The sequence below is a fragment of the Argopecten irradians genome, chromosome 4 (assembly GCF_041381155.1).
Source record: "Argopecten irradians isolate NY chromosome 4, Ai_NY, whole genome shotgun sequence".
Classification (NCBI taxonomy): domain Eukaryota; kingdom Metazoa; phylum Mollusca; class Bivalvia; order Pectinida; family Pectinidae; genus Argopecten; species Argopecten irradians.
The window spans coordinates 46,068,909-46,093,456 of NC_091137.1; the positions used below are offsets into that span (position 1 = coordinate 46,068,909).

Genomic DNA, 24,548 nt, shown 5'->3' on the forward strand with positions numbered 1-24,548 from the left:
AAAAGACACATGTGATGATGAAGTTAACAAAGACATATGTGCTGAATGAGACTTTACAAAAGAACACATAGTGTGATGAATTTTACAAAAGACACCATGTTCAGGTGTGAAGGTACAAATAGAAGACGCAGAAGAAAAAACAAAGACGATGTGCAAGTAGTAATCGAGTGAGGGTCATGAAAGTAGAGAAAGTAACAAAGAAGGTTGAGGGATAAGTTACCATTAATTAGTAAATAAGAAAAAACCACATTTTTGTTTCTAATTGTCCTACAATATACAATTGAATTTATTGTTAAAAGACAAGAAAGAAAATACAGAAAAAAATAACCCGGTATTAATAAACATCTGGTGGCACAAAAAATGCACAATAATAGCGTTGGTAGATGGTGTCAGCCCGCGACGACGCATGCTACATTAGGGCCGGCCTTAAGTCATATAAAGCTTGATGCTGCTGAACATGTTGGTGATACTACACACGCTTGTATTGATGAGGTACTGCGCCAGGCCGATTGTCCACCGGGGTGCCGAGATGTGTACGACCTTCCTGTCGCGCTGTCACCGTCTTCTGCGTTCGAGATCTTGATAATTAGCTCCATTGACATTTGTCTATGGGAAAAAGATGCCATTAGGATTAAGAATATGCAGCCTAACTTATCTTGAACTTTGACCACACCAAAAACCCTGCTTAATATGATGTAGACTTATAAACATTATATATCCCCCATTCTTGTAGGGTTTATCTTTGCCCTAATTAATATAAAGGGCTGGATTCAATGATTTTCCATGTAATTATCCACTCCTGGGTTTCAGCTATCAACATACTATGAAACATACATGAGTTTCGGGCACTCAGATTTCCTCCCACTTTTAGATCCCTCTTAGTGATATATAAGTTGTATAACTTGTCTCTCACAATCGACGTAAAATTAATTAAGTTTATATTTTATCAAACTTCAGTATGAAATGTGAACCTGACGTTGTACCTGATTTCGTTAATCTTCTGTCCACCTCGGCCGATGATGCAGCCAATCAGGTCGTTTGGAATTGCCATCTCGTGTGACTGTTGTTGGTGGTGGCTATTTGGAATGGCCGTGTTGTTTGGTCGCTGATACGCCATCGCTGGGATACCTGGTGCCGTCATGGCGGGTATCATCCGGTGATCTGTTGTACAAAATCAGTGTTATAGATTACAAATAATTTATATTTTTACAGAGATTAATGTAGCTTATTTTTCTATTATAATCCATTTTTCCTTGAAATAATTTTCTAAAGTATCTTTAGAACAATAATTATATTTAAATAAGAAAGAGAGGTTTGAAAGCAGCAAAGCTTGCTTCTTGCTGCTTTAACGAACAAGAGCTAAACAATTTTGCAATATGGGGTCTTGGATATCTTTTTCTCAAACTCCTCACTTCTCTCCCTAAAATGGTTGTCAATATCATGGGCAACACTTAAATCACTGCAAGATCAAATGTCAATTTTTAAAGATGCTAACATTTCAACACTTGCACAAAAACCTTAATCAGTGGCCAATGAATCCATAAGTTGTCTCCCTTTGAGAGGTGAGCTTAAAAGCTGAGATAGATATATCAAATACATTCTAATTAAAGAAATTGCAATTATAAAATATGAAATATGGCTATATGTCATCCATTTCTTAAGGTCAGCCTCAGTACCATAGGTTTTTTATTTTTCATCCTATTACCAATGTGATGCATCAGTTTTGATATTGAATTTCTTATGAATAACACACTTACAAAATTTTGAAATATTTTGTAAGTAAATTTTGAAATATTTTGTAAAGTAAATTTTTGAAATATTTTGTAAGCTATTAATTTTAAGACTTTTTGAAATCATTTTTACATACCTGGTAGTATCGTTTGTGACTGTGGAATTAAAGGTATAGCCTGACCTAGCGACAGCTGATGTAGTTTCGACAGCTGTAAATAAATAAACAAACCGTTAGTAATGTAGTCATAAAATAAACAATAAAGGAAAGCAAGTCATCTTCTCCATTCTTCAATATTTCAAACAAGAAAATACATTGCATTAAGCCTATTTAAATCTTTTCCATTCTTCAATGTTTCAAACAAGAAAATACATTGCATTAAGCCTATTTAAATCTTTCTATTAAATTTTTTTTATTTCATACTCTTATAAAGTTTCTTCTCTTTCTCTGAATTGAAAATCTCAACTTTTAATGTACTATGTACAGTTTTTTGAATCTATTAATAATGCTTCAGTTGTCATGGTTTTACTATATGAATAATTAATATTACATAGTCGGATATGTCTTACAAAAGCAGCATGCAGTTATCATGCAAACATTCCTGGCTAGAGTGGACCTAAAAATGATGTTCAAAAAACGAAAATATTCACAGAAATAGCCTCCATAAATGTTAGAAAGTTGATGGAAATGCAAAATTCATCTGTATTAAATAATTTTTAACATAAAACTCCCCGACTGTTTAAGCATGAATCTTAAGACACAGTGGTGATTTTATGTTGGTTCATGTTTGATTTTATTCTCGACAGATCTCATCGACAATTTTTTTTTTGTTTTGTGAAAATTGGTTTTATTTTTAAGTTAGCCATACTACCCACTAAAAGTCAATCATAAATCCTGTATTACAGATTAGCGAAATTGATTTTAATGAATAAAGTCAGTACCATCGCATGATGGTCTGAGCTGCTACCATCAGAACTAAAAGGTCACCTGACATTTCGTATCAGTACATGTTCTCTGACAAGAACTTGTTTCCTGAAATCATGAAAATGACACATACTAAAGCCATATTAGTTGCTATGAAATAAGTGAAAATTACTCGCGATTCGCCATCCAATGGCCCCCACAAGGGTAGTAGTTTCTGTGGCATTTAACAGTAAAAACCTCAGGTCTGCAGGACTTGATAAAGTCGGCGTTTCTACCCACTCACTAGAGTCATTTGACATTTACTCATTTCTGGACTAAAGTGCTTAACCGTTTAAACTGGTTTTAAATCTAGTCAACTTTTTAAGAAGGTTTCAGTTAAGTACAACATATATTGCCACTAGCTGCAGTTAACACTAAAGTATGCTCTTTTAAAGTATGAGGGAATTTTAATCAATTCAATATGTCCCAACAGGCTATGCTGATTGGGCTCGCTATTTCCATAATGCTGGTTCTGTTGTTGTGGGTGAAAAATATTTGCTGTGTCATGCTCTTGTCATGATAATGCACACCAGCGGTCAAATATTTAAAATGGACAAATTGTTAGTTGGGATGGTCGTTGTTTAAAAACAATACAAAACATCAAAAGCATCCACATGCATTAGTCTGTAGTGTGTGAACAGCTCGTCGTTAAATAGCAGTGTCTAAATTGACCTAATTTACAGGTGTAAAGAAAACGAGCTAGAGCTTAAAATAAATATCTTAAGAATTTCCTACTTGTGTTGATAGTACAAACTTAAATTAAATGAAAAATATGACAATTTAACAGAAGTTAACTAAAAAAAAAAAAAAATGAAATGATGATGAATATCTGAGAAAAATGAAATGTATATGGTAATAAATTTGTTTGAAAAATGAGCCACCTACATATCCCATTTGTCACTTGAGCATGCATGGATGTAGGTATGTCAGGGTAAAGGATATAGGGTACGAGTTACAGGGTACGGGTGCAAAGTTCGGGATACATGGTACAGGGTACGATATACAGGGTACATGATACCGAGTTCAAGATAAAACGTACGGGATACAAGCTACGGGACCCAAGGGTTACGGGATTCAGGGTAGAAGATACAAGGTACGGGATACAGGTTACACGATACAATGAACAGGATACAGGGTACGGGATACAGGGTATAGGATATATGATACAGAGCACGGGATGCAAGGTATGGGATACAGGGAACAAGATACAGAGTACGGAATACAATGTACAGAATTCATGCAGGGAACGGGATACGGGGTATAGGATACAGGGTATATGATTAGGGTTACGGTTTACAGAAAACGGGAAAAAAAGGTACATGATACACGGTAAAGGATACAGAGTACGAGATACAGTGTATATGATTCGGGGTACGGGATACAGAGAACGAGATACAAGGTACAGGATACAAGGTACGTGATACAAGGTACAGTGTACGGTATACAAGTTACGGGAAACTGGACATGAGATTCGGGGTACGGGATACAGGGTATTGGTTACGGGATACAAGGTACGGGATTCAGGATACATGGTATGGAATAGAGGAAACAGGATACGTGGTACAGGGTACGGGATACCTGATACGGGATACAAGGTACAGGATACAGGTTATGTGATACAGGGTATAGGACGCAAGGTACGAGATTCAGGTTATATGGTGCGGGGTACAGGGTACAGGGTACGGTATACAGAGTACGGTGTACAGGATATAGAATACAAGGTACTGAGTACAGGGTATGCAGGGTATATGGAAAAGTTTATATGGTACAAGGTACATGGTACTAGAATCAGTTACATGACGGATGAACAGAGAACCATTCATTTTTACGAGACACAGAAAGTGAGATGTCCGCTAACATCGAAAACTGTCCACTACAGAGACATGGCCATATATGTATAACAACATTATGCACGATAATATCACCAAGAAATCTATTATATTATTTTTCTTGAACAAAATGCTTGCGCCTGTGTTCAAGACGATTCCAATACTAACGAGGCTCTGAGGAATACAAACGTGAACCATGTGGTCTCGTATATCATCAACACCAGTGTGGAGTCCCACAAGGCTCAATTCTTAGTCCTCTTCTTTTTGTTATCATTATTAGCGATATTAAAAAATATATATGCTAATGCGTGATGCCATTTAAGATTGATAAGCCATTCATACGATCTGTTTAAGAGATTTGAATTTTGTGTTTTGAAATAGATTCTGATAAGTTAGAAAGAGAACAGAGATAAGTAGCTAGAATAATAACGGGTTCGTCAGCATTTGCAAGATTGAACCCCAGATAAATAATATTTATATATAAAAACAATAACACAAACTCAAGTTAACAAATATATTTTATTAATGTGAATATCATTTGGTATTACTACTAGTTATCAATCATAAATGTAACAAAGTCATTAGATGTCTTAACCAAAATACTTCGTTTCTCTCAAAACTTCAATAATCTTTGCTGTTGGTCATTTGCTTCTGGGATCACTGTATTCTGGTGTTGCTGTTCCTTTCCTTGAAATATTGATCAGTTTCTCGTTCTTCATTTCTGCGTCTTGTGTCCCTTCGTTTCTCAAAAAGGAATTTAAAGTTTCTGGCAGGGACATACTGTCTTGCCATGAGCCTTTGACACGCACCGCAGTCGTTTTGATGGTTCGCCTGGCGGAAGCAGAAGATTCTTCTTAGGTCTGTTTTTGCGTGGAATCGAAGATAATTTCGGAACATCAGACTTCTCCTTTTTCAGAAGTGGAGAAGGTGGTGGTGGTGGCGGACACGGATAGATTATAGGGTTCCTGTCCACAACCCAGCAAGTGGGTTTAACTTCCCGTACAACGATAGGCAAGGCAAATAGGATCCTTAGTCCACGCGGCGGTGGGGCAATTTCCAGACGGAACCACTTCTTATCGTAAGGCTTTTGTGGTTTCATCCCTTCCATTTCCTCCTCTGTCATGTATGGGTGTATTTTCGGCCTTCTATTGCGCTTTAGACACTTAAAAAAGTCAAAGCAGCCCATTTTTGGTCTCTGATAGAGATATGGTCAGTGTGTATGTTGATTTCAGGATATCAATTATGACGTCATCTGTAGTTACTAATGCATTGTGACGTCGTGGGTTACCGTAAGCTCGCGTGACGTGATTGCAGCCGGAATATTATTGAGGTTGAAGTTAGTTTGGTGTGCCATCTGTTGTATTTGGGTTGCCCGTCCCGTTTAAGAAATGAAAGGGGAGAATGCTCAGGTAACATAACTTTACTAGATTAGCAATTCGATTATCAATGGTCAAGTAGGCTGCAACGTTACGCGTATACAAGATAGACGAATTATAAAACTAGTGACAATTCAAATTTGCACATAATCTACATATATCGAAAATCATATCATTATGGACCCATCAGAGTGCACATATACCATTTTAGACGTTTTAATAGGGGTACATATAAAAAAAATCGGTTAAAATCATACTCTGATCAACGTTGTAGGCTACTATACACGTAAAGGGTGGAAAGCTCCCTGACACAAAACTTCCACCCCGCCTTGCTTTATCGACAAAACAATCGCATAAAACTGTTGGAAAGAGCGATAATTTTCCATTCATTATTATCCTGTACAACTTTACAAGGTGCCGTCACTAAGACGATAGCAAACCCGTTCATTTTAATCTCACTGCAGGGTAACGATGGGGTCATATTATGACTAAAACTGTCAGAAGCGTCCACACTTGTCCCGACTATTTTGATGTACATGTGTAGTGAAACGAAGGGAAGTAACTCTGGTAGAACAGAATTGAGTCTCGGCAAGTGAAGGCTCTACTCCATCAACAGAATTGCATAGATTATGTTTTTCTTAGGTGCAAAGTTTCCATCTGCTTAATTAACAATATGATCATTATATTTTGTTTCGTGAATTTTCGAGTATAGTTTTAAATACTCATATAAATGCAGTGCATATGTTATAAATTCATGAATCTACAAAAACATTTTTTTACTAACAGAATTGCAATGTCTCCATTATATTTACGGGGGCATCAATCAAGAAAATGTGGAGTCAGGGGCCGCTTCATGCGCCCTAGAAGAAATTAAACTTTAATTTGTAATTTGTTTTTATTTCAACTTAAGCCATCTTTATATTTCATGTTGTACTGCACAAAGAAAAGAATTAAGGCAGTGGTCTGTTGAAGGCGAGACACTGTGGAATCATGTTCCTTTTTTTTTTATACAAATAAGAACACTTTGAGAAGGCGTTTGTATGTAACAATTAACTTTGCCCGACCCTGTTGCTAATATGTCCCTTGTGGTTTTCCTCCACCATTAGACAACAACAGGTGTCAGTGCATTCTTGGGGGGCTGGGTGTATATATGGTAATAGTTAAATTAATTGTTCTCTGTGTATGGTTGCATGTGCATGTCTGTATATAAATTGTAGTTAGTTTGTGTTGGTAGAGTTGGTTGTTGGATGCCATAGACACTAAACCCAGTAATCCCTTGTGGAGTGTAGCTGACTTCGCTGTACCGTCATATAGGCGGGTGCTCCGAAAAATAAACGGAGGAATTTACGTTGTTACATACATACATATGGCAATAAAACTATGTTTAAACTAACGATTTTCAAGGGAACAATCCATTTTTAAGGTGTATATTATCATTTACAAAATGCCCTATTTTGATATATTATTTATAAGATGTGTTGCTGATGGAAAAAATTAAGCGGGGAATTATGTATTATGGCCTCGAAGTTAATTAATCCATTAATATCCTAATTAGGACCTCTTTGTGTGTGTATTTTATTATTTTCATACATTATCTGTCACATATGATAGTTTTATATTGATTTTTTTTCCCAATGGGATCACTTCGGACAAATTAAAGGAGGCAGTGGATCTGGTGGCTGCGAATATAATTTCATTTTTTTTTTTCAAATTTCGAACAGGAATAAAAACGCAATGGTGGAATTTGATTAAAGATTAAAAAGGCCAAAACATCACAAAACAACAAGACATGGCTGATCTAAATCATATTTCAATTGAAATTGTCATTTTGTAGTTTCACGTCATAACAACGTTTTTTTTTTTTTTTTTTTTTTTTGAAAAATGACAACTTGGAACGGCAAAGACATTTATAACTTTCTCTGTGCTTTTTACTTGTACAATGTATATATCCGTGTGTATATCCTTTGTATAAACCCTTTCCTTCTTAGCTTCTTTTCTTCCCTTTTTATATTTCTCCTTCTTTAAAGCTGACAATTCAAGTTAAAAAGTATTGTTTATTAAGATAACAAATATGTGCATGCTTTTTCTTAACTTGCATTGTCGGTAAAACCTGGTTTTACCAGTATTGGTAGAGTGAGGGTACGTAATTTCGCACAGTACGTAATTTCGCACACCTGACGATTTTTCGCGATCTTCCTTTAAATGTCAGAACGATTTGCTCTGTTGTTTATGTTGTGACTAAAGGAGGCCTCTCACTGTGATTTTGTCATATTTAGTTAAACTTTTCAGGATAAGTTTGTTTTGAAAAAACGAAATCGAAACAATACGGCCTATCTCAGTAAAGAAATTTATAGAAAATAAACCACTTGACATAAAATAATTCTGGGTGATAAATAACTGATTCACGTACAAATATGTAGAGAAACTATCCTTTTTTAGAATATATCGAAACCCGTATGAAAATCCATCAAATATAAGCGGAACACAGATATTTTCTGCGGACACGCTATGACTTTCTTGACCTCGTTTACATTGTTTACTATGGGGAGCGGTCGTTTTTCGTAACGAAAATGGCGGCGAAATGTCACTTTTTCATTTAGAAATATAATTGTGTTTTGATGTCATTTCAAGATTGGAACTGTATTTAATCTTTGTTTATGATGTTGTTGGTCCATGAAATGTTTGAAAATAATTATTTTCTCCAAACTCAAGAAAGTTTGAGGGGTGTGCGAAATTACGTCCCCCAAACCCGTTCAACTACATGTTAACCTCAAGTTAATAACAGCTCCCGTGCGCAGTGATACGTCTGCGCATATCCGGTTACATACTCGTGTGTTGTGAAGCACTTGTACATCTGCCGATGTAAGTCCAGCCTTTTTGGTTCGGAATGAAAGTATTTGAAATTCATTAAAATCAATGCCAAAAGTGTGCGAAATTACGTACCCCCACTCTATCGCAATTCCGGAACTAGCTTTTTACCCCCCCCCCCCCCCCCCGGCTGGTGTCGTGAAGAATAAACTGAATAACCACACATTTGTGGTATATGTAGTTGTAATTTGCACCCAGATACAATATAAACTAGTTTAGAATCATTCTGTAAACTTATTCAGCAGCATCAATATCATTTTAAGTGGATTGCGAAGAAAATAAGAAAATATAGTGAACTGCATTTCATTAGTAACTTAATAATATTCCCAAGATAATTATCAAGTACAAGTGGTGTCGTGGTAAGTCCTGAGCTTTCTAAGCTGACGGCCCGGTTTCTACCCTTATCGTCGGCAGGTTAATTTTATTTTTTTTTTATTTCATATTTTTATTTGTTGTTAATTCACCATGCTTGAAAATATTCTTTATTTTGTCTTTATATTTATTTTTGTTTTATTTTATTTTTATTTTCCAAAAGTTTATTCCAAACATAGACATGTATAGCATATACACTAAATTACGAACATCCCACTATTACGGCCACTTATTTTCAGTTCCGATTTTTTTTTTCTCTTCAGAAATACAATCACACCGCTATTCCGTTTTACGACCAATTTTAATAGTCCCAACGACCACTAAATTAACACTAATTGACCATTTGATTATGACCACAGGCACATGTGACTTCACACCTCGCTGTGCCTCACCTTCCCGCACGCAGCAACCCGTGAACAACTACCCGCAGGTACATCAGTCAGTCTTTTGTTTCCGTCGACCTAATTATCAGATTATCTACATGTACTAGGAGAGTGTTAATCGCCATCATTTGCATACTTGTGACTGGCAGTTGACGTGATCGAAACCACAAGTAATGCAACGTTCTTTCGATAGCTCTGGTGGCGAGATCGAACGATTTAGGCAGTTCTTTCTCATACGTGTAACGCCAATGGAATTAAAATTCTTTAATGTATGAGATATATTGATCTTATTTCAGATATTTATGAATTACCGTACGTCAATCATCTCATTTCAATAGATGTGTCATCTATTTTGTTGCGGTAAACAATCGGTGTTTTGCATTAGTTAAAAGTACGCTTGACTATTGCACAGTAGTCTTTCAAACACTTTACCGATTGTGATCGTAAGTTATTATTTGACCAATCATTGCACATGGCGGGGTAATTAAAATCGATTTACGTAAATATTAATAATAATTTACACAGATCAATACCAATTTTAAAACACATAGATTCTCATTTACCTCAGGTGATACTATGTGATAATTAAACCAGAGACATAGATAGTTTAATAACTATCTAAATTTCTGATTAAACTAACGATATGTATTTGAATTATATAATTAAAACATAATAGAAAGTAATGTCTAGAAAAAGTATTTTCATTTAGATTGTCAACAATTACTTCAGTGAAATTCAGTTTAAGATTTAAGTAAGCACACACCATTAACTTAATTTAATGAAAAAAATATGTCTATGCTCTAGAAATAAATGGTATAGTCATTATATGTCCCTAATTTAACAATCTTTAAAAAAATATTTGTAAATTATTGGTTTTGATTAGATACGCATGCATTAAAATATGATATGATTAAGATTCTAATGGCCGACAAAACTAATTGATCAAATATAGTAATTTGCAAATTTGTCTTAACCAAAATATATCAAACTGGTTTTTTCCCCACACGTACATGTACATACTCAGCATGCTATGTTATGTTTCTTATGTTTTTTATATAAATGTAATGTATATGTCATGTCAAGTTTATGTTGATGTCCCATGTATTTGTAAATGTGTTAAATGCAAAAAAATGAACAAAAAAATAAAAAAAAAATATATATATAATATACATTTATATATACATGTATATTGCATTTTTCATAAAATTTCAATTTTGAAACAAAAATACAGTACATATATTATGTACCGGTCAGCTAGGATACAGAGTTTCTGTTCTTGATCGTCATGATCATAGAAGAAACCTGTGTCCACCTCAGAATTAAGACCACCTCGCTATTAAGACCACTTTTACTCGGACCACTGGGTGGTTTTAATAGATAGGTTTTAATGTAAATACTGTTATACATATTCTCAACACATGTTATATAATGTTTCTGACGTCCCTTGCTCATACACATTTTCATTTACAGCGGTTCGGGGCGGTAGGGAGCTGGGTTTTCGAGAAAAATATTTCAAAGATTAAAGGATAGATAACCACCCCATATATACATCTCTTCGTATCTGTAGCAGTGTGCAGCCAAGCGTGAAGGTGTGATACATTGATCATGACCACATCAAGTTTCTTTATTAGTTCTCTTTGACAAATACATTGTATAGAGAAACATAATATATAAATATCAATTTCAAAAATTTGACAAGTAGAAAATATGTACATATAAGGAAGGACAAATCATAAATTCTTTTGGAAAATATCAAAACAATAAGCAGTGATCTAGAGTTGGCTGTTCTATTGTTTAGAGGATTAAGTGTCATTTTATAACGAAATCTTATCGTTTGGTTGTTTATGCAAATGAAATGAAAATTCGGAGGTGTTTAAAATATAAATGAAATTGTAATACATGTACGTACTATTCTGTACTAGGCAAATGTACTTATATAATTTGTAACACAATGTTTTTTCAGAGTAGATTATCATGTCAAAGTAAAATTGCTGAGTGAATCTTCTATAATATATATTGAAACCACTGAAGCTTATAATTTTCGTTACTGTAAAGGAAATTTTAGAAATATCAACCCATTTCAAATGATTCGACTGAACTAATTAAGTCTTCCCATCTTCTCCTCCCGGTAGGAGTATGTTATTTTTTCATTACATTGTACAGATCAATATGAAATATTTAATGTAAGTAGGAAACAAATTTGACATATTTCAGAGTCAGCCTAATTCAGGTATTCTCTGATAGCAGATACTAAAACCGTGATATTCCACAAAATTAGTACTAATCTGATAGATTTGTATCAATTCATCAAAACAGTAAAAAGTAAGCGTGTCACTATCCTTCATTAATTCATATATACTACAATTATGTTTTTCTTGAACCAAGCCTTATAAGAACAGTTTTTCTACCAATATTCATATTTCAAAGTAAATTATCATGTTCAAGCCTTATGAAAACAGTTTTGGAACCAATAGTCAAATTTCAAAGTAAATTATCATGTCAAAGTAAAATTTCTGAGTGAATTTGCGATCCGAATTTTGGACATATCCTTGCTCCAAATTTTGCTGAACAACTTTCCATAATGTTTAATAAGAAGATATTTACAAATTGTTGTTAGAAAAGGACATTGATGACAATATCTGTCATTTAGGTAACTCGTGCCGTTACCGTTTGTTAGAATATATGTTGTAATGTACTACAAACTTGATAGACATAGAGAAAAAATATTAACATGTTTTGACAAAAAACATCCTTCGTGCCATTTACATGTCGTTTAGTTAATTAACTCGGGTTTTTAGTTCTTTAGTTAATATATATATACATTCATGTACTTGAAACTTGATAAAGCATATACCGGTAAACAGCTGATAGCTGACAGAGATTTTTTTTCTCTCTTTCCCTCTCTTTCCCCTCTTTCTCCCTGATATGTTGCCAAAGTAGTATTCGTGAAGTTATGAAGCATGAAAGTCATCCTTTATGACAAAATACGTTAGTTATATATGTTACACGGTCTGACAACCATTAAATTTTGTACTTATAGATAGTATGGTGTTCTTAAACTTGCTAGATACATTTTTGTTAAAAAGGAAATCCTTGATGTCATTCATTTTAGTCATTAAAGGTCAAATACGTGTACGGTATCGCTTAAACATTATATGAGATTTTATATAATATAACCAGTAAGTTTTTTCTTGATATCTGAAGAATGCCTGTTTAGTTTTTAACAAACAAAAAAATCAATTTAATTTGACATTACAAGTCACCATGATGCTGAAACTTTTCTTTATATAAACTTGACAACATAAATACTTCCTCTTTGATTGAAGGTTCTGCACTGAAATGCATTATGTGTATTTAGAATAACTGGACCTGTACAAAATGTGAGAAAATAAATCAATGTGATAAAATATTACGACCAAATAAAAAACAATTATTTGTATTAGTTTTTCAGCCTTAGTTTAAGTCCTGTTTTCTTTGGATCGTTTTCCAATTTGCAGTTATACTGATAATATAACCATTGACTTATCAATCTTTAACACTCGAATCAACTCCTATCATCCAGAAGTTTTACCGCAGCAGTACTTTCAGTACTTTGATTCTTAACTTGCATTGTCAGCTTTAAAGAAAAAAATCTTAATGTTTTACTGTTTCAATCTGTCAAATGAACGACCGCTGTCACCCAGCTTGCAGTGTTTTAAATCTTTATTTATTACAAATTATCGGTAATTTGATATCACCTATCCTTTCTCCATTCATCTTTTTACTGGAAATAGTTTACATAGTTGTGCTGGCGTAGAGTTGTTTATTATAGCGCACCCTAAACTTATAGTGCGTATCATATTAATACAATAGCAAGTGAGCTTTCCAATTTCACTGTCACTGTCGACGGGCCGCAGGCAACACTGGAACGGACTATAGAAATGTACATCGCCGCCAACAGCCAATCAGAAAAGTTGTGACAAGGTCAGCGTGAAAAATCAACATGGCAGAGCACAGTAAAGGAGGCATTTTCACGAGAGCGCAAAAAACTTTAACTCGTACTAAAGCCAAGGTAAGTGGCATTTTTAAATTGTCATAAACGACTTGAATTATTGATATGAATATGCTTTTGTCATTTTAAGAAAGAAAAACAAACGCTCGAGTGTGAATTTAGCCGTTGCCGGAACAGGTGTTGTCGAATGACAGCAATATGTGTGTATTATGTATACAGGAGTGTATCGCCTTGTGTTCTGTCGGGGCTCAGCGTGAAATCTGTGTCACACATTGTCAACACGTACCTCTCAGTCAGAGCCAAGCCCTTGTCCTCAGATATCTTATTGTATATTCTGCCATTTCATTTTGTTTAAAACAATATCGCGTGATAATTACAGATAGCAGTGAAAACGAAAGTAACTTGTGTTGTAAACACGGAAGTCTTTTAATGGCCTACACACAGAGAGAACATTTCCAAAGCGTGATGGATTGTGTATTGTTAAAGCTAACGTAATATGTGTTAGTACATTTCACAGATTAACAGTTTAATGTTTACGTTACAGTGATTGTCAAAAAACATTGACCAAACTTCAGGCCTTGAGCCAAGTCGAGGATCAACTACATAATGACACCTAAGAGGTGTTGTAAATAAATACCTTATGTAGACTCAAGAGATTAAACTTCTACTTAGTTCGTCTATCTAGATCTAACAAACCTTGTAGCGGGTGAAATAATTCATGTATTCCCAAGATGACATGATATCTCTCTAGCTTGTAATTGTTTGATGATTTGGCATTTATTAACTTCGTTATTGCCTGAATGAGAAGTATTGAATGATGTGACAATGATACCTTTGTAATTGTTTTGTAAATGTAATTTAGAATGACAGCAGGTAATGAATTTTTGTGAGACAGAAAACACTTTCGCTGTCATGTACTTCAAGCAGGCCATAGGAATCATATTAGAGGGGACCCTAGCTATTGTCATATCGCATGGACCCCTGAATTTTTAAATGGCCCCTATGTTACATGGAACTGCTTAATTACTTGCTCCTTAACATTGTATTGTCAATGACTTGTAAAGTTTGAGTTCACAAAGTTATTAAACAATTAAGTATACATATTACTTTTCCTTGTAAACCCATTTAGAATAGCTCTGAAGGCTCCAAGCTGTTCCGATCTGTTCTAATCTGCACCAGTATCGCCGATGTTGATCATGTGATGCAACTCAGGAATCTCTGATCAGGATGGGTATATATTGCCAATGTCAATCACTTGATGCAGGTTTCCGATATTACCCAAACATTTTAAATATGACATTGATCTGGGTCGGCTATCTGATCTGAGGCGGCTATTTCTGATACCTCTGTTTTTATTAAAACAGCAAGCTGGACTTTCCAGTAGTGTATATTATAATTTTGTAAAAAAGATCATTTATTATGTGAATTGATAACTTTCTAATTGCATGAGTCACCTGGTAAAGAATTGAGACCTCCTTGTCATTTGAAGATTATGGCCTGTCACTTACACAATACACAATGTGATGTAAAAATTATGAAATGCTGACATACCGTATTTGACCCTATAAGCACTTCCATCCCTGTAAATGCCCCTCCTCAATTTTAGGCTTCAATTTCACTTAATTCGAATCAACTGCAGATTGAAAATATTCAAAATTTTTGTTAAATTCTGCTGATTTCTTTTGCAATTTGAATCATGACTTTCTTTGTAGAATAATTTTAAGAAAGGCTAGCTCAAATGTTTTTCTTTTAAACCCTTACTTGCTTCAATTTTTAAGCGGCCTGGTCACTTACTGGGTCAAATTTGGTGGCTTGGATTTAAGTATTTCATAACATTTTTATTGAAATTCTTCTTTCTTAAAAATTTGTTTCAAATAGAAATAAAAACAGCTTATTTGTGTATTGGTGATCATGATTAACAGGAAATTATTATGTAATATTTGAGAAATTGTTTATTTTGATTGCCGGTAAATGTACAAAGTCCAGTATTTTATATAATTGTTTAAGTCCAATTCACAAGTGCATTATTGATTTTAAGTGCTTATACATGTGCAATCGAAAGGGCAAGCGATTATGACAAGACAAAAATCACAGAATGAATTTAATCAACATCTTTTGGCAAAATTTCAACACATTTTCTAAAGCATGTTTTTGCTTTTGTTTCTCTTAGATATTTCTTAGATCTGGCAAACATTCAATTTCATTTGTCGACATGTTTTTGCCATTGTTTAATTAAAAAGACTCTCCATGAAATGGACACCTTTAAAATTGACACCTATATATGCATGTTAGGTAGATTCTGTGATAAGACAACATGTATGGTGCCTGGCATGTCCTGGTATAATACCAAACCTATTGACTATGAATTACCAATACCTAGGGTGATGATTGAAATGAATGTGGTCGTTGTTTGTTGACATGAGTGGACACGGGACGTTGATTAAGGATATCCGATAACTGACCGTGATAGCCACGTCCGTCCTTGATACTGATAGCTCCAATGGAGCGTAAGTATAGCCTTTGGTCGGGCTGAAAAACAATTGAAAGGCCATACCTGTCACTCAGACTGTGGCCGAGTGTTAGCCAGGTACACACGTTAGAGTATATAGCTTACAGGCATCGGACAGCTTTACAAGGGCTTAGTATTGATGTACATTGTAAAATGGATCTACAGGTGGTCGGGTTAAGATGTACTATCTCTTTATCCCTTACTTATCTTATAAATGATAGAAAATTATAGGGCCCTGCATCAAATACTGAATCGGCCAAAACCCTACAGAGGTCTTTTAAAAGGAGGCTGTATATTGTGCAATTGCTTGCTAGATTGGTATTACAACTCTATAATATAAGGAAACAAATCTCACTTTAAAATTGATCATACATGTATTTGATTTTTGTTCCTGACAATGATTTGAGAATTAAAGTTATTTGTTAAATTCATTGAGTTGTTCTAGAATTTGAGGAGTTGTATTTGAGGAATTGTTCCTGAATTGAAAGAGTTGCATTTGAGGAGAATGTTGTTCTAGAATTTGAGGAGTTCTTTTTGAGGAGTTGCTCTAGAATTTAAGGAGTTGTTGTAGAATTTAAGGAGTTGTATTTGAGGAGTTGTTCTAGAATTTAAGGAGTTGTTGTAGAATTTAAGGAGTTGTATTTAAGGAGTTGTTTTAGAATTTAAGGAGTTGTATTTGAGGAGTTGTTTTAGAATTTAAGGAGTTGTATTTGAGGAGTTGTTCTAGAATTTAAGGAGTTGTATTTGAGGAGTTGTTCTAAAATTTAAGGAGTTATATTTGAGGAGTTGTTCTAGAATTTAAGGAGTTGTATTTGAGGAGTTGTTCTAGAATTTAAGAAGTTGTCCCAAGTTTCCTATATGAATTGACTGATTGTTGGAATTTGATCATGAGGATATTTCTATAATTTTAGGAGTTGCTCTAGAATTTAAGGAGTTGAATTTGAGGAGTTCATTAAGAATTTAAGAAGCTGTCCCAAGTGTCCTAATATGAATTCACTTCATATTGATCACGATGATTTTGCCTGGACCCTGTACCCCAGGTTTGACCTGGATAAGGTCTACTGGTAATGGCTATAGGATTAACCCTGTCAGTTGGGACTATATGAATGCAGTGGGATGTGTCCGTCTAATCTAAGATTGATCTCCGATTACTATCTGATTTACAATGGAGCTTTTAAATACTGTACTTTCTGAAGGGACTCGATGTCTTGTGAGGGTACTCCTATGTATTTATTTAAGAAACAACGAAACCCTTGTGGTGGTCATGTTCGTATTGAAGCTATTACTAAATTCAAAGTGTTTAACCCTGTCCAGATTTATACCAAAATAACTCTTACTCATGACAGTGTATTGGAACATGTGATACAAGGTAATGGAGTATGATGGGTAGAGGAGTGTATCAGAATTAGAAATTAATTATTAGGGTTGAAAAATTTCATGAAAAATTGTCTTGAAAAAGCCCACATGTTCAGGCGAACCAGTTGATGTACAGAAAATAAAGAAAACCAACTATGACTATCCTCGGCTTATTGTGATTGAATATTAACTTTTGAATAGTATATATTAGCATGTATTATTAGGATGACAAGGTTTCAAACCTCAGTCTAGCTATACTTTTATTTCTGCTGCTCTACGTTAAGAAAAAAAAACCAAACTTCTGAATGTTTGTTTAGATAATCAACTTATGTTGATCTCTCCTTGTAGATTAGAAATCAACAGAAATAAGAACTTCAGGTGAGAAGGAACAGAATGTATACTAGTATATATAATTACCATATTCAGTACCCCTCATGTCCCTGAATATTGATTAAGACATATGACCGATCCATCTGACTGACCACACAGTTAATAGAATGTCTTTTTCTCTCCCTGGCCTAGAGGACACTATACATCAGTATGTATATAAGGGTCAATCCAGCCCATTTCCTTTGGTCAATGTATTATAGATCTTGGCTGCTTTGTGGTTTGACCACTCTCAAACATGTACATGTAGGCAAACGTCTTTAATTTTGAAAACTTTAGTAGGACTGAAGTAAAATCCGTGAAATAATCATTAATTAGAATTTTTCAATATCAAAGTAAATTTGCGAAGATTAACATCCACGAATAAATTAACATCTACATCATTTAAATCCATGAATATTGATCTTTACAAATTTGCTCTGAAATGAAAATCATAAAATTGAGTGGCTGCGAATTGAAAGAAAGTTTGTTCACAATATTGAAAGTGTCATCGAAACTAAACAGTACCAAAACGGTACTAAACAGAGTGTTCATATATGTTGATAAGATTCATGCTTTCATTTTAACTCATTCATCCCTGAAATTTCAAAATGGACTGGTCTAGTCTTTGATTAAGAAGAGTCTAAATGTGTCTTCAGGGGTGAATGTGTTATCTTTCAGGCAGAAATTTTTGAAAATATATTTTATTTTATTTGGAATGAATACCTGTATACTGTGAGTTATGTACGTCAGCTTGCAGATTTTTGTAATTTTATGTCCGGTAAAGAGTTGTTATATGTAATAGGTGTTAAGTAACGTTAAATCCTTAGATTACAATCATATTCAAAGTGTCAGTTACTCAGGGACATGAAAATGCATTTTAGTGTGTATTATAGAATAATTAGATACAGGCTATTTATTTCTAGTCATGATGAGTAATTTCTGGAATTAAAATTTATGGATGTACAGGTACATAATGGCTGCTGTTTATAAGTGATAGGGTACATTCGGGATGCAGAGGAACAATTTCCAGTACAAACATATTGTATTTTTAGATCTGCAAGCTATAAGGGTTAAGGGGGAAAGGGGAGTAGGGAGCGTCATGGGGGAGGGGTTTAGAGTGGATATGGAGCAGTGGAGTAGGGAGGATGAGTGTGGTGGGGTCTTGGGGGAGGTGGTTAGTGAGCAGGGCTGTTGGAGCGGGTTGAGTGGGTGGAGCAGTAGGAGGGAGGGGGTTGAGGATATGGAGCAGTGGTAGGGAGGATGAGTGTGGTGGGGTCTTGGGGGAGGTGGTTAGTGAGCAGGGCTGTTGGAGCGGGGTTGAGTGGGTGGAGCAGTGGGGTAGGGAAGATGAATGGTGGGGGTAATAAATGGGGAGTTGGGGAGGGGGATCAGTTGGTGGGGCTGTGGGAGAGGTGGTGAGAGGAGGGTGTGGGAGGGGGCTGGGGTGTAGGGGGAGGGGGATAAATGGGTAGGCCGTGGGGGAGGGGGTGAGTGGGTGGACTATGGGGGAGGGGGATAAATGGGTTAGGCCGTGGGGGAGGGAGGATGTTAACTAGAGTTCCGGATTTCATTGATATATAGATTGAAATGAAACCAGTTTGGTTTGACCAAGTTAAAGGCTAACTGAATATTGGAAAAATGTTTTAAAGTTTTTATTCAGTGTCACACATAACTCTGTGGTAATTATAGGTCATTCACCCAAATCTGTATAGTATCCATTCTTGCACTGTAACAATATGTCTAAGTTTAGTGAATATAAATGAAGTCGTTGCCCTAGGCGACGTTCTGTACCACAGAAAAATTGCCTCTGAAGGTGTAGCTGATAGCAAAGGTGTCCTCGGGTCCCCTCGGTAGTGACACCTTGGTCTAGAAACTCGTCAGTTATGGTAAACAACAACAAACGCTAAAGAAAGTGGTGTAAGTGTCATCTTCAGTGTGACTGTCATATCGTAAGAGAAGATGTCAGGTTCACTTAGCATGTTATGATAAAGTATGGCATAATGTTACGGTCAAATTTTCTAGGAATTTTGTTTTGGTTATCCATAAAACCATGAAATGTATATGTGTCACTGATGAAATCTTACTTATTACTGAATTCTGTAATTGTATACATGTGTATATTTCAGTAGGGGTCATATTTAGTGCTTTTTGCTCCAGAAATTTATGTAAAAATATTTCAAAGGTCAAATTTCACTGCTTTCATATCGTCAAAATCAGCATGATTCGCAAGTTCACAACTTAACATTTTTCGGTTAGCCAGTTGTTCAAAAGTGTTTGGCCAAAGAAGTTATCATGCCAAAATGCGGTCATTTAGACTGCATATTCAACAAACAAAATGATGCAGGCGACTTCCTAATATTCTACCACTTACTAGTATTTTATATCTGGATTGCGAGTATAAAATCCAAGTTTACCAGTTGCTGACCATTGGTTGCTGCTTTTTCTTTGGTTACTGCAGCTTTCCTCTATTTCTAAAATTTGTAACACCCTGAAATGGCTTTTGCTGTAATGAGAAGACAATGACTTTATATTATCTACTTCTGGTTCCATAGAAATATAATATGTACTAATTCCATAGTAAGATGGCCAGTTGAGGACATTGTGTCAGTAATCCAGTACATCAGGTTAACTAGTATAAAAGTATACCTGTATTGATATATCTATGGCTAGTATATCTTGTTTCAGAATCCATGTATACTTATACCTGTCTAATTGTTATCTATAGATATAAATCCAAGTGTGTGTTTAGGCGTATCTGTTATGAGATGAAAGACAGAGTAGCAGTCCCTATGGATGATATTGTTGTTATCTACATGGTGAAATGTTTTCTATAAACAACACTTTGTTTACATGATAAAGTCTAGGGCATTGTGTCTAATGGAGAAATATCTTACACAAATACAATTTTGATATCTTTGTGATAAAACTGATTTCTTTTGGAGAAATCTACAGTCAAACTTGTCTATTAAGACCACACATGACCGAAGGGAAAAAAATCCTGTCTTTATAGCCAGGTGGTCTTTATACACAGGTCAAATTGTGTTGGTATACAGAGGTTGGTGCCATTTGGACCCAAGTGGTCCTTTTAAGCAGGTCATCTGTATACAGAGGTTGAATGATGTTGGTATTGTCCATTTGGACCCAAGTGGTCCTATAAGCAGGTGGTCTGTATAAAGAGGTGTCTGTTTAGGCAGGTTTTACTGTTGTTTTCTTTGTTATTTACAGGTACTGCAGAATCTTGGGAAAGCAGAGAAGACGTCAGATGAAAAGTTAGACGAATATGTTCACAAACTCGACAAACAGCAGGTACGGTTACATAATGACTGTAAAATTGATTGAAATATGGAAAATACGGCAAAACATGAAATTTTCCTTGTGTAAGAATAAAATTTGTTTTCATGGTTTCTATGACAATGAACCACAAAAAGGAAAAGAAAAGGGAGCATGGGAAATATTTTTATCAAAAAAAAAAATGATATGAAAGCCGCTATATATATCTTGCACCTCGGGAAGAGTAAATCACAAATATTTGATGTTATCTAGTATGCCTATATGCATAATTGATTATTAATTATCATACAATTTAATTGTGAAAATAAAAAATGAAGAATGTCATTAAAATATTAGTTTCAACACGGTCAGCTAGTCCATAAAGCGCCTGAAACTGTTTCGAATTTACAGTATTCAATCCAATGTGCGCCCTCATCCCTATAAGTGCCCCTCCCTCTTTTTTAGGCTTCAATCTCACTGACTTCAATTTAATGTATGCTGCTTTTCTTACCAATTTCTTTTGCAAATTGATTTATGGCTTACTTTGAAGAATAATTTTATGAAAGGAAAGTCCAGATTTGTTTCTATTAAGTGCCCCTGATTTGTTTCAATTTTTTTAAGCACCTCGGGTGTATATCATATAGAATACGATAAGTTGCGTTATTAGAAAATTTTTCTGAATTTTTGTCCGTTTCCTGAATTTTTCGTTGGATTAAGGTACTGGAGTTAATAAGTGCATTTACTTTATTACATAATTATCACATGACATGATAGCGGCATACCTGACTAGCTACTCAATGTAGTAGATACCTCAGTTTATCTGGCTAGCTAGCCAGGTAGAACTTGAATCGTTGTGGGGAGTTTTTCTGTACTTGTGGTTTGACATGTCTTGTCACTTTAACGTAGACTTATGAATCATCACCATATAAAAATGATCACCGAAATGTTACTATCTATATCGCTTCAATTACATGCCAAGTAAGAAATATGCAAATTTAGTTTAATGAAATGTGAAAAAGATTTTATAAATTTTTTGTTAAAATTTAAAGAGCAGTTAAAAGTAATCTGATATTTGTTTCTCAAAATTATATAATTTGAGTTTGTTGCAAGTTTCAGTTCATTTGTAGCACTGTGTTGCTCTCTTATATTTTCTTGAGAAATCTGCTTGCAGCGATTATGGAAAAAAGTTACATATCTGGAATAATGATATAATTTAGAAAATAATGATATAGTTTTAAATTGATTTCTGGATTTCTTTATGAAATAAATTTTGTGAGAGTTCTAAATTTTGCATCATGTCTTATGTAGAAACTTTGTAGCACTCAAACACATATTGTGATAATGTATCGCCGTGTATTTTAAGATATACCGTTTTTAACCCTATAAGTACCCAGGGTGGTTAGAAAATTGAAAAATGATAATAGCACTTATAATAGAACTGAACTGTGCATGGCTAAAACTTCACAAAATTATTGCACAGAATAAGCCATTGATCAATTTACAATCAAAATAAAATGGAGGAATCTTACTCCACAGTTTTCGTAGCTTCAGTCTGTATTTAAGTCAATGAAAGTATTAAGTTGAAGCCTCAAAATGAGGGAGGGATACTCATTAGGACGGAGGCTTTTATTGGGTCGAATACGGTATCACTTTCTGTAATATTTATTGTTTTCATGCTGAAGTAAATATTTCAAATTTTATTTTCCAAACAGGAAATTGCACACAAGTTCCAGAAGGAACTGCGTACCTACATCAACGCGGCGAAAGGTAAGCTTGTAATGCTTCGTCTCATCAGGCTCTCGGCGGGTCGTATTACTAATCCTCGCCAGCCAGTGTAAAATGATATGTGCAAATGCACATTGTTTGTAAGAAAATGCTGCTCTTGTGCAACCATGCATATAAAATGTTTCTAGGTCGTGATGTGATTATACTAAACATGATATATATACCATAATTACTTACGTACATTTTACACATTTCGTATTACCAACAGTACACCAGATATTGGATGCCAAGCAATCAACCGTGATCTTTGTACCTCGTATCTGTTTTAAAATAGACTCTCTCAGTGCTGTCAATGGAATGGCAAGCCAAAAACATACAACATTATCAACATATCGTATTTATCCCCCAAAATTGGCATCTTGTTGTTATAACTTAAGTTTGTTAAATCATTGTTAGCTTCGTTTACATCAAGGCAATGGTAGCAATCTGGTTGCTATTTGAATCCTGACAAAGAGTGTTGGTGTTTTCTGGAACATGTAACTTTAATAACTTCTCTTGACTCATTTGACTTAATTGTGAAAGAGTATATGGCTAAACAATGCAAGAAAAGGTGTTTGTAAGTTTTGAGGGACTAAATGGCAGTCCCGACTGGGTACACATTAACCCCCCCCCCCCCCCCCCCCCCCCCCTCCCTTGTTGAGGTTAGTTTTGTTTTCGGAGGTGGAGGATATTATTGTCTCCGGTTTCATTGTTATTCCACGTTTGCAGGGTATGGGGTTTAGCTATTGATTGTGACATGTGTCTGTGAGTGTAACGTCATACTTTTCAGAGAAAATGACATGAGTTTGGCTCACAAAATAATGACGTCAAAATGGATACCTACCCATATGGGAGGTGCACGGATGGAATAGACATTTGTGACACCTGTAAACTGTCTGTCTTTAACCAATGATTACAAACTCTTAAATGAGAATTTAATTATCTACAAGTCACTGGAAGATAGCCGTAGGCCAGATGCAAATGTTCAACAGTAAGACTGTTTTTTCCCAGTTTTTTTTTTATCCTATATCATCTGTCATGAAGCAGAGCTGAAACCAAGCTCAGGAGATTTTTTTCTGAAAATTGTGTGAAAAGATACACTTAGATTGTTTTGGTATTTGGAGAGATCACATGGTTTGTGATACAGGATAAGGTCTAATTGTAGGGACAGGTAAATGTCGGGGATGTCACCTGTAACGAGATACTCAGGTGTGTCCCTATACAGGTGTTGTAGTGTGAAGCTGTCCCCAAAGTCAATGCAGGTGGTATTTTAACTTATTGACCCCTGAAAATCTGTAATGAACTCTTCCTGCCTTTGAACAAGAAAAGTTCAAATGTATCTCCAGGGGTAAAGGAGTAAATCACCAGGTTTGCACATTTCCAAACCTATTTCCCCCCCCCCCCCAAAAAAAAAAAAAAAACCCAAAAAAAAAACCACTTCAACACTTCAAATACACTGTATACACATTTGCACATGAAAAACTACTTAGCAGGATATTGTAGATATGAAATATATTTGAACTTAATAAAATCAATTTGCAGCGCCCTATAAGATACACTCTTGATGTTTATTATGGTACAAGCTGGCCATATTATACCTACATTTTACAAATAGATATGTTGGTTAGTTGTAGGCAACATCTGCATTCAAAATGTTACTAGAATCAATAGAATAAATATCTCTCTGGGAGTAAATGTGATTATCATACAGGGTAGGGGGTTAAGTAGATTACTATGGTAATGAGCCCCCACCCACACAAAAAAGTGGA

At 35.0% G+C, this 24,548-nt stretch overlaps 1 protein-coding gene and 1 long non-coding RNA gene across 2 annotated transcripts in view; one reads left to right on the forward strand and one right to left on the reverse strand.

The window, feature by feature from the left end:
• Nucleotides 1-596: 596 nt before the first annotated feature.
• Nucleotides 597-2,114, reverse strand: LOC138322536 (uncharacterized). Its single transcript, XR_011208418.1, has 3 exons — nt 1,868-2,114; nt 984-1,161; nt 597-606 (listed from the first exon to the last, which is right to left on the reverse strand). It is a non-coding gene; the product is annotated as an uncharacterized lncRNA (long non-coding RNA).
• An 11,304-nt stretch (nt 2,115-13,418) lies between these two features.
• Nucleotides 13,419-24,548, forward strand: part of LOC138321834 (myc box-dependent-interacting protein 1-like) — a 39,097-nt gene continuing 27,967 nt past the window's right edge. The window contains exons 1-3 of the mRNA XM_069265823.1: nt 13,419-13,571; nt 20,971-21,051; nt 22,728-22,782. Coding sequence (XP_069121924.1) covers nt 13,503-13,571; nt 20,971-21,051; nt 22,728-22,782 — 205 coding nt within the window. The 5' untranslated portion in view covers nt 13,419-13,502. The remainder of the gene's footprint in view (nt 13,572-20,970; nt 21,052-22,727; nt 22,783-24,548) is intronic.